At 41.4% G+C, this 12,189-nt stretch overlaps 1 protein-coding gene across 1 annotated transcript in view; it reads left to right on the top strand.

The window, feature by feature from the left end:
* lamb2l (laminin, beta 2-like) overlaps positions 1 to 12,189 on the top strand; it is a 48,834-nt gene that overhangs the window by 1,170 nt on the left and 35,475 nt on the right. Inside the window, exon 2 of the mRNA XM_042750363.1 lies at positions 432 to 507. Coding sequence (XP_042606297.1) covers positions 471 to 507 — 37 coding nt within the window. The 5' untranslated portion in view covers positions 432 to 470. The remainder of the gene's footprint in view (positions 1 to 431; positions 508 to 12,189) is intronic.

The following is a 12,189-nucleotide window of genomic DNA, read 5'->3' as shown; positions in this document are numbered from 1 at the left end:
ATAAAATTGCTGCACTGACCTTAAATTCTGTTTTTAGGTTCTGTTTTTTTTTTCCATTGATTGTATAGTTAATATAAACAAATAGTTACATTTACTACAGAATATGAAACCATTAAAGAGCCTTTTAAACCATATTTGCAATTGTTTGTGTCCAGTGAATAATTAAATGTTGTGAAAATGAGAACCTTTGATATTCAAAAGCTGTAATAAACACATCATATCGCTATATTTTAATACTAAGAAAACATTTTTCACAGTCAGGTGTTGTTGTTTTAAGTTCAGATCATGTAAAATTCAATTTAAGGAATTATGAATCATATAAAATGCCTTGTTGTGAATGCACTATATGAATAACTTTAGCACCTGATGCTACATTTTGGTTGTGAGCTGAACCACTTTAACTTTTTTTCTTATTCTTCTTTACATTTCAGACTCCTGGAAATCAGCTGCCCATGAGTGTTTGATAACCCATGATGATGGCCAGATATTTCAGTGTTCTCCTTATGGGTGAGTCACATGTTATATTGAACAGATTTTTGCATATACTAGTTTTTGGTGGTCATATCTTTACCTTCCAGATGTCAGATAAAAAGCTTAAGGTGGGATCATAAAGTGACTGATGACAACACAGACAATCCCATGTGATTATCAAAATCTGACTCTCCAGTGAGGTGAGCGGGGATAAACTTCTTAAAGTGAAGTTCAAACGCACAGCCCCCCACCCAGGAGGTCTTTCACAGTAGCTCCCACAAGAGCCCTTTTCAACACTAAACAATCTAGATTTAAGCAAACAAAAACATAACCAACCTGTTACCCCTCTCCTTTAGCATCAGTGCCTGGCCTTTCTCTCTCTGAAAAGAAGTAATCAGAGACATTGTGTTTGGTTGTCCTTGTGTCCTTTGTGTTTCATAATGAAAGGTATATGCATTATGGAGAGGAAACCGTACACCTGCAGCAAACTCTGCTAAACAAGACAAGGAAAAGTTCTGTCAATTTTTGCACTACACTGAGAGATCACAAATCCCTTTAAATACCACCATAAACATGCAAACATACACATAAGAGTGAATTCCTAATTAGTTGTGCTGCTTTAGAGTTTAGCATTAGGTGCTGTTCACACAGAACATCTCAGTTACGTATGTAACCCTCGTTCCCTGAAGTAGGGAATGGAGACATTATGTCGACTGACATTAGGGGTCTCACACGGGAGCCCCAATCACCTCTGAGCTTTAGAAGAAAAGGCCAATGAGAATTGGTAAATGGAATTTGCATGCCAAGCCACTCCCCTGTACAAACGGGTATATAAGATGGCGGCGTGCATCCACTCATGTGCTGAGGAGCCTAGACACATCCCAGCATTCAGCGCAGTTCAAGGTTGTGGCATGAAGGACGTCCCTTTCAGTCAGTCATGTTCGGCATTACATCGACTGACGTTACGGGTCCTATGGAAAATGCCACAACCCGAACTGTTTTACATAATTTGAGGATACAAATGCTGACAGGCAAGTGTGTCAGAACAAATGTATCTCAAATCGTAACCTTCCCAATGCCCTGTAAGCCAGTTAAGCAGGCACACCATGGGTGCCAGAGTTTTCTTCAGCAATCGGGAGGGGGGGTGGAGAACAATGACACTATGTAAGGTCATGTGAAAAACTTGGAAATAAAGGAATCAAGTGGAACACGGTGGAATCCAACTGTGGCAGAAGCTGAGACATCAATGCCAGGTCCAGAGAGAAGAAGGCAACTCTGTACCAGATGCAGTAATAGACCTCTCCGCCAAGTCTGCAACTGCAGGGCAACGGAGGAACAACAAGCCGAAAACTGAACCTGCCTCCCGCAAATTACCTGACTTTACCCGACACACAGGAGAACAGGGGCTCCACCTGAAGATTATAGAATCTTGCAGAGGTGTTAGGTGTCACCCAACTCGCAGCCCTACAGATGACAGATGCAAGAGAGGCGCCATGTGCCAACACCCAGGAGGAGGCAACACTCTGAGTGGAATGAGCCCTGCCTCCCAGGGGGCACGGATCACCTTGGGACTGGTACACCAAGGTGATGTCATCCACCAACCAATGAGCCAACCTCTGTTTGGAGAAAGCCATCCCCTTCTGCTGTCGTCCAAAGCAGAAAAAGACAAAGCAGACATAAGGCGCCCCAGCCCATCCTGGAGGCATCTGTGCAACACCTCTCGACACTTGAAGAGGTGGCGACAACCCGGGGTAACGCCAACAGGAAGAGTCCCATGGAGCCATGCCCATCTCGTGATCTGGCCGTGCAACAAATGCTGAAACAGTCTCATACGTAACAGGCTGAGCGGCGTAACTGCAGTAGTGGCTGCCATATGCCCCAGGAGCCTCTTAAATAGTTTTAGAGGGACCGCTGTCTTGCCCATGGACAAATTCAGGCAGTTCAGAACTGACTGCTCACGCTCGTTCGTGAGACGTGCTGTCATGTTAACTGAATCCAGTTCCATAATGAGAAAAGAGATGCTCTGCACAGGGAAGAGCTTGCTCTTCTCCCAATTGACCCGAAGCCCCAGATGGCTGAGGTGCTGAAGCACTAGATCCCTGTGCTCGCACAACAGATCTCGCAAGTGAGCTTATATAAGCCAGTCGTCGAGATAGTTTGGTTCAGGATCCGGATGCCCTTCTCCCAAAGTAGGGACAGGGCACCCTCCGCCAATTTCATAAAAATGCGGGGAGACAGGGACAGCCCGAAGGGGAGGACTTTGTAAGGTAATCCAAAGAAATGTCTGTGTCGAGGCAGAATCGAGACCTGAAAGTACTCTTACTTCAGGTCAATAGCTGCAAACCAATCCTGGGGTCAAAAGCAAGAAAGAATGCGCTTCTGCGTCGACATCTTGAATGGAAGCCTGTGTAGGGACCGGTTGAAGACTCGTAGATCTAGGATCAGCCGTAACCCACCGCTCTTCTTGGGTACGATGAAATGGGGACTGTAGAAACCCGAATTCATGTTGGCTGGAGGGACAGGCTCTATTGCGTCCTTCGCCAAGAGGACCGCAATCTCTGCACGCATCTTGTCCATTGGGACAGATGTAAAAGGATATCCCTGAACCTGGGAGAACGCCTGGCGAACTGAATCGGGTAGCCGCATTAGACCGTCTGGATAAGCCATCAAGGTGGGCTGGGCAGCGCTAACCATGCTCCCAGCCTCTGTACAAGCGGAATCAACAGAGCAGTTACCGACATACCCGTGGTGGGGCAGCTGTGGGAAGAAGGGCACCCACCTTCTCAATAAAAGAGCAATTTCCTTCATTTCAGGGCTCTGATTGTGAGCGACGCGCTGCTTCCTCATGCTCAGACTCGGGGCATGAATTCACCTCTCAACACCTTGGAGTTGCAGGATGTACGGGGGAGTGGCTTGGCATGCAAATTCCACTCGCCAATTCTCATTGGCCCTTTCTTCTTGGGCTCAGAGGTGATTGGGCAAAAAACATTTTGTGCAAAAAAAAAAAACCCTAAGATATTGGCATTCATTTAGTGCAAACATGCTTCCTTTTAGGTTAATTACACTCATATATAATTAGATAGGCTAACAGTTTTAACACATGCTTCTGACACATGTTCATGCAGAGGATGCACATTTAAATCCAGTCTCTTTGACTCTCTACTAGTATATGCATTGAATTAAAAGAGAGAGTGAAAACTGAACAAGACGTAGAGAAGTGGAGAATAAGAGTGGAGAGCAGAATTTCATTATCGAGGGTGCTTGACTGAGAATGGAATGAGAGCAGTGCTAAGGATGGTCATTAGTTTTGACATTTGAGGGAGAGGGGGATCAACACGCTCAGTTTGGCCCATTATTCTCATTGTAGCACAGCACAATTATCAGTGCATTTATTATTTTATCAGGATCCTTATAGTGTATGCTGAATCATCAGTTATTAGATGACTAAATGTATATTCCCTGTTGAAAGTACTTCACTTAAAAGATTAAATGACTTGGATTTGAATGGATGGAAAATGGAAAAACACTGCAATATTGGCACTGTTCCAAACCGTAGTGAGCTGCCTACCCAGATGGCATGTTTAGACATCATATTGTAGGTTCTGAACAGTAAAATGATGCTGCTTTAGTTGGAGCCATAGCCATGTGGGCAGCACTCCAATATATAGTGCGGCTGTGCCTTATAGGTGACCCAAAATGAAGTTTTGAGCTGCGTCCAAAATTTCATTCTGTATGAGAAAGTGCACAAGCTTTTCAGCTTTTAAAAAAAGTATTCCATATAGTATGAATGTATTTAGTCTAAATGTAATCCAGACTTAATACATTTTGTTTTAGGCTACTATAGTGAAGTATGCACTTGAGGATTTGAGTTCCTTTCCTGGTCTTTTGAATTGTAAGCATTAGCCAAGTCCCTCTCATGTTCTTTTTACCTGGAATATGTGTGATATGAAGATATTATCTGCATTGTTTTGCCTTTTGACTCAGAAAGCTGTGTTAAAGGTTCAGCCAGAATTTAGAGCATGAGAGGAATGTTTTGGGAATGATAACAGTCTCAGGTGTGTGATTTCCATATGTGGCTTTTTAAAAGGCGTTTTAAGTAGTGGCTGGAAAGTGGGGATCAATGAAGGACTGTTAAACAAGCCTCCAGTAGACTCTTATGGTTTACCTGTGGAGCCTATTTAAAGGAATCACCCAAAAATGAAAATTCTGTCATTAATTACTGACCTTCATGTCATTCCAAACCCAGTATTTTTGGAACACAAATTAAGATATTTTTTAATGAAATCTGATAACTTTCTGACCCTCCATAGACAGAAAAATAAAAACAACAACAAACAACCCCAAAAAATATAAAAAACACAACATAAAAATATTTTCGCTAAAACACACACAAATAACATCAGCACACCAGATAAAGGTTGCCTGGTTACATTTACATTTATGCATTTAGCAGACACTTTTATCCAAAGCAACTTACAGTGCACATTCAGGCTAACATTTTTTTTACCTAACATGTGTCCCCTGGGAATCAAACCAACAACCTTTTGCACTGATAATGCAATGCTCTACCACTGAGCCACAGGAACTCTACCACTGAGCCACTAGCTGTGGCCACATATGGGTTAACATTTGTATGATGTGTTGATTGTGTGAATAGGATGCATTTCATAAAAGATCTGACAACCTTGGGGTTTGGGCCATACAAATTACAGGAGTTCCCCAGGAGAAATAACAAAATGGGAGGGAGCAGTAGATGGGTTTGAAATATGGGAGACTCCCTGAACAGGGAGTGTTGACAGGTATGGACATAATATCATCATCATTTTATATATATATAAAAATTGGTGTAACAACCAATCACATTTATTTTTTTTTAATTATCAAATGTGATTCTAAAAAAAAAAAAAAAAAAAAATCTTTTTTTAAAAAGATTAATTTGTAATCTGGATGGCATGTTGCAGGCAATTATAAAAAGCTGAATGAGAGGAAGTTTGTTTATTTGCTTGTTTCCTTTATTCCATTTAGGCCAAAGGTACGCTATAAATTTATAACGGAAGATGAACACCTGAACAAGTTTACCCACTGTTTCCCAGGAATTCAAATGCTAATCATCACAGATAACATGGTTATCATGGTTTTACAGTATTTTCTTCTGGCACATAATCAAATGTGGGCTCTGTGCCGACTTTACTCTCTGTACTTGATGTAGGTCAGTGAGACTGTTTGTTAATGATTGTACAAGGAATATGATCAAGGTGTGTGAGCGTGTGCCATTGTAATGGAATGTCTTACAGCATGTGTACTTTGTGAACTCTGGCCTATTTTGGGATAAACTGAATATAGACTTAATCTATAGGTCTGCCAGGTTTAGGGTGCATTGTTTAAGCCTGCTTTATATCAGTTCGATCTGGATATGGGGGAATAATCTAGTTATGATCTGTCAAGTTTTCAATTGTGATTGTTTGATATAAACAACAATAGCTGCCTTGCTTTGTCTGTACCTGCAAGTTCACTATCTGATTTTTTTTGACATTCCATTTCAGGGTTTGTCTATGCTAGACCACCTTTTATTCCTGAATCACAATGCATAAGTCCACTTATTAATTTAGGCATCATAACTTTATAATATACAGTATGGAAAATACATATTCATATTGAGCACAAATAAATATCTAATACTGACCAATAACTGTTAAAAAGTTAAAAAATCTCTAATATGGTCTGAAAACTGAAATAGCACTAATATGTCAAGCATCCCTAGTCTAAGCGCTTATATAAGTCATAAGCATAGTCAGATTGTTTGGAGACACAGGGCTCCAAACTGCCACTAAAACGGTCGCATAAACCAAAAATATTAAATTGTGAGTGAAGTTTTTGCTGAGGTTGCCCCTGGCGATAAGGCATATGTATTTATAAGAGAGCCTACAGTACAACTTACTGAAATGTCGCATGTAAAAGCTCATTCAGTGTTTTAAACATGTAAAGCTTGTAAACATTGCAACGTAATATACATTTACCTCAGAATAACCGTTTGGTGTCCATAAGCTCGTCGGTAAGCTAGAAAAATAACTATAAAGAGGAACATTTTGCTATATTTATGCACTATTTCATTTGAATATTTTTACTTAACCTGTTGTCTACATGACTCCTCCTATAAAACTGCATTTTACTAATTAAGAACAACAGACTGAAAGTGTGAAAGACATACACTCTTAAAAAGAACCAGTTTTTGGTCCCACAAAGAACCATTCAGTCAAAGGTTCTTTAAAGAACTATCTCTTTCTCAACTTTTTATAATCTTTCGCCACAAAGAACCTTTTGTGGAAAGTAAAGGTTCTTCAGATGTTAAAGATTTTTTATGAAACCATTTAGACAAAAAAGGTTCTTCTATGGCATCATGAAGCACCTTTATTTTTAAGAGTGTATGGCAACATTTACAGGATGTATTGAGGAGGAGCCCAAACTACACTCAGTGACCATGTAATGCTTATGGTCCACGATATTGGTACAGACTCTGTGTAATAAACAGTGCGGTATTGTATATTTCAAGTTGGAAAAGACATTTAGTTCCACTTTAAGTGAACCTTAGTTCCCAGGTCATTGACAAGATGGATTAAAATGCTGATAAAGTAAAGAAAAGATGAGACATAAACACATGACAGTATGATTGAAATGTAAAATAATAATAATAATAATAATAATAATAATAAAATAATGAAAAAAATAAAACATTTATTCTGTGACACCTAAAAAAATTATTTGGTGCCTACATTTTTTTTTCTTATAGGAGCCAATGGCTCCTTACTCAATTTTTTTGTCTGGAGCCCTGAAAAACATTAGTCTCTTATGCCATGGTCTCAGCTTCCTCATGACATGCAGTTCAGCACATGTGGTGGCTTGTTGTCGAATGTTTGTAGAATGCCATTCCTTAGCTACAGATGGGCATTTTGTAAGACCAGTGTGAGATACTTTTACACCTGGAATTTTTCTCTTAATGAATGACATTTTCCTGGCTTGGCATTTCTTTACTATCGTCACTTTGCATATGCTCATCTGCCTCTGGAACCGGAGACACTGTTGTTGTGTCTTCAGCCAGATGTTTAGTTTGTATCTGTGTGTGTTGTAAATGTGGCATGTAGGTAAGAGGGTGTGCGGTAGCTTATGTAGTTCGTGGGTGTGTTAGAGAATGCAGGGGCAAGCACCCATGTGCCTCCCTCAACATAAAAAATGATTGATGTGATCTTGTTTATAACAAGTTCTATTCTGGCATTTATTGGTTTGTTCATTTACTTATTATAAATCATATATTAAATAAATATTTGTGCATAAATAAATGAGCAATATCACATAAGTAGCAGTGTGATATGGCTGTATATACAGCCATATTGAGAAACTGTGTGTACTCATGATGATTAGTTACATTATTCCGTTATCAAAAAAGGTTTATGGCCCTTTCACACGCGACGCGGCAAGCAGTGGAATAGCTGCATGGCTGCCGCTTTCTCTCGTAGTGAAAGTGTTTTGTGCAGTTGCAGGCAGTGCAAACAAACATTGACTAGAGTGCCCGCGATCAGCTCAGATGGCCGCGTCAGAGCTGTAATGCGCCCCATACGTGTACAGTAAAGGTGTAACAGATGCATGATGGCACACATGAAATCAGACCGATGTTCTGTCAATTTGTGCTACCTCCCATTAAAACAGCGGGTAGTACAATTCGACAACGAAAAATGCTACCTGTAAAATTATGGTTTATAAACGTCTACACCTACCACAACCCTAAACCTACCCTTACAGTAATACAAATTCAGTAATTACAGTATGTGTTATATTTGCAGTTGTGGCTAGAAGGGATACAGCTACAGGAAACCAACAATAAATCATTTTTCTATCTATTAGATTGTGTTTTATTAAAGTCTACACCTACCCCAACCCTAAACCTACCCTTACAGTAATGCAGATACATTAAATGTTGTTCAGCTTCAGAAAAAGGACACAATATTGATGTGCGCATGCACAGTAAACCCTAGTGTCACAGTCCTCCTACTGTGGTGGAGACGAAGGAGTGCGGAGGCAAAGAGGATTAACATGAAATAGTATTTTATTAGACAAACTCACACGTAGGACGGGGGTTGATGTTCAATACCGGACAAACACTAACAGAAAAGACTGGGGCTTTTAAACACAGGATAACGAGGGACTAAGGAGACACACGTGGGACCAATTGAAATTAAACATGGGAAACACCTTGGATGAAATGATTAAACATGAGGAGCAAAACACAGACAAAACATGGAACAGAGTCTGACATAACGCCCTCCTCTGGAAGGTGTGTCCTCGCGCCGTATAACATCAGGACAAGCACAGGACAGTGGGACTCCAGAGTGGTACCCGTTCGGGGTGCCATGGCGGAGCAGAAGACTCAGGAGGCCATGGCAGAGCTGGAGACTCTGGAGGCCATGGCAGAGCTGCCTCCGAGGCCGCGGCCCCATCCCCCGCCCCTACAACTGGAACCCTAGTACCCCAAACCCCCACCCCCCCAAAAAAAATACTTGGAAATTTACTGGGCTGTTCTTGGGGCCTGGAGCCCATCCTGGACTTAACTCGGGAATGGGAGCCCATCCTGGGCTTTGCTCTGGGGCTGGGCCGACACTGGAGCGAACTCTGGAAGGTGCTTTTGAGGAGCCGGCACTGGAGGCCGCTTTTGAGGAGCAGGCACTGGAGTGAGCTTTGGGACTGGCAGGCTTGGCATATTAATGTCCCGTTGGCTTGCCATATTAGCGTCCTGTTGACTTGGGTGAGCTGCGGACGGTGGTGGGCTTGGGTGAGGGTGTGATGCCTCTGGGATGGCGGAGAAGAGACGGGATCCGTGATAAACCGTGCCAGGTTGATGTAATCGGGCAGGGTCCACCTGGACCCTCCCAGCAGCATCCACTGAGCAATCCCGTCATCCAAGCCCCCCCAGAAGCAGTCAACCAGAGTCCACCAGTCAAGGGAGACCTACTCTGAGCAGATGAAGAACTCCTGGATGTACTCATCTAGGGGATGTAGATTAACATGAAATGGTATTTTATTAGACATAAACTCACACATAAACTTCCGGTTGACGGCTGATTAGTATGGTGGATTAGTCTTTGAGCTCCTCAAAGTTGGGTTGTACTTCCCCTGAAATTCAAATTGATTGCTTTTGAAATAGACAAATTTTGTCTGAAAATATGCCAGGGGGAGGCAAGAGAGGGCCTAGGAAAATGCAAGGAGATAAAGAACAGCTGAATTTTGAACAAGACGAAGCACATGCGAACGCCGAAATAGAAGATGGCGACGGCGAGGCATCAACGCAGACCCTACATGAAACTATGCTAAGTATTAGCAAACAGATAAGTGGCCTACGGACGGAGCTGAAATCGGATCTGGATGCATTCAAAGCAGACATGAAACAAGAGATGAATACTCTTAAACATGACATCAACCAACAACTAACAGTGACAAAGCTAGCAGTGCAGGAACAGAGTGAAAAACTCGAAGAAGCTCAGAATTGCATAGGAGGACTTGAGACTTGGTCAACAGCAAGCTAACGACGCGCTCAAACAATTACTAAAGGAGCAAAAGAAGATGTTGGACAAGATTAACGACCTGGAATCAAGGGGGAGAAGGAATAATTTGAGAATTTACGGGGTCCGCGAAGGAGAAGAGGGAAACTCCACAACGACCTTCGTTGAAAACCTACTTTGAAGTGAAAAGTTGATCAGCGAGGGTACTGACCCGCAAATACAACGAGCTCATCGCTCCCTTCGCCCCAAACCCACCGCGGATGCCCCCCCACGATCCATCATCGTGAACTTTCTTGAATTTAAGATCAAGGAGACTGTACTGAAAAATGCGTGGCAGAAAAAGATACTCATACAAGATAAGCCCGTAGCGTTTGACCATGACTATAGCATGGCAGTGGTGCAACAGCGCCGAGCTTATAAACATATTAAGAGCGCGCTAAAGGCCAAAGGCATCCGATTTCAATCACCTTTCACCAACCTTCGAATCCATTGGGACACGGCCCCATGGTTGTACCACACCCCGGCGGAGGCTCTATGTGAGATGAGAAATCAGGGAATCGAGGTGGAAGAACACCCGGATTTCGGAGGCTGTCCTGCTGGATCAGCTGGAGAGCGCATCACCATGGCAACCCGCCCCTCGCCACAGAGACAAGGAAACTATCAAATGCGTACGCGATCGACTACAGGAGTTTCAACGTTCCCCGCCCTAACAAAAATTTGGGCATGTCCTACAGGTGGTTTTCATTTGTTTATTTTGGGACCAAACTCACACATAGGACAGGGGTTGACATTCAATACCGGACAAACACTAACAGAAAGGACTGGGGCTTTTAAACACAGGATAACGAGGGACTTGTGCAAGTTGTTTCAAGCCAAATAAAAATATTGTGGAAACACAACAAATATGAGAAAGCATATTACAGAATATGCTTAAGTCTGTATTAATTTACTACAAGTATGCTGCTACAGGCACGTTTAATTTCCTATTGGTTCTTTGTAACCTTGTTGTTGACTTGCCAAATCACTTCCATTTGTTTCATTAACAAAATCTTGGAAGTAAATTCCTTATGGATCATTCCAGATACTCTGCTTTAATAGTCAGACAGTGAGAAAAAATTAAATCTGTATTAAAACAAAAGATGCACTGATAATCGTTTTATCATCGCATCGCAGCCCTCTGAATCATTATCAAATCGAAACATGAGGATTCCCACCCCTATCACCGATTTCGATCTTTTAAAAGCCTTCTTTTTGTCATGTAGAATTATTTGTAGTGATGATCCAATCAAGATTTTTAGACATTTGTTCAGGGCCTGAATTTCATTTTTTTAAAATGAATTCCCCTCTTAGGTGACTCTTGTGAGAGGGGATTTTTTATTTTTATTTGAGGGGTGGAGGGGAGCATTTTTTTAAACATTTTTCAAAAATATATATTTATCTCACTTAAATGTCAGTGCGCATGCAGTCCATGTGTGGTACGTAAGCAGTGCAGAAGCAGCAGGTGCTCACACAGGAGTCTGCAACTGATCCGTGGCTGTTTACTACAAACACAACATTTATCCATTATTTTGATTTCTAATCCAAACATTGTTACTTAAAATGCTTTTTCAGCGTTGATTCTTTTTTAAACAGTACAGTAATACAGTAATCTTTCATAGAGGTGTTTAAATGCAATAAATATAAGAAGCACATTATTATATGCTTTTTACTTTGCCATTTACTTTTAGATTTATATATTAAGAAGCTCAAGCAAATATTTAAACTACTTTTCTTACGTTTATCACAAACATTCTAAAATAAAACTTACCAAGGACAGAAACAGTCAGCTCTACTGCCTTTTCATTTGCATTTAAATCTTTATTACAAGCAATCCTGTGGTTCATAAAGAACTTTGTTTTCCTACCTCCACGAGTGCCATCTATCATTAAAGGAAAAGTGCTCTTTTCCTTTAAACCTAGCCAAAAAGCCATGTGTTGCCTGTGAAACATAATTATATGCATTTATGGTGTAATTACATTTTCGTGTCAATCCATGTTCATATTTACCACAAACAATGCGCTATTACTTTAATTCAGTGCTTGCAGTGCAGCAAAAATAGACTTCGTTCAAAAACGATCTATGCACTGCTGCAGAACGCACTGTCGGACCTCAACCGTGTGCAGTGTGAATG

This window comes from Cyprinus carpio, chromosome B23 (assembly GCF_018340385.1).
Source record: "Cyprinus carpio isolate SPL01 chromosome B23, ASM1834038v1, whole genome shotgun sequence".
NCBI lineage: Eukaryota > Metazoa > Chordata > Actinopteri > Cypriniformes > Cyprinidae > Cyprinus > Cyprinus carpio.
This window is presented reverse-complemented; position numbering and strand designations above follow the sequence as displayed.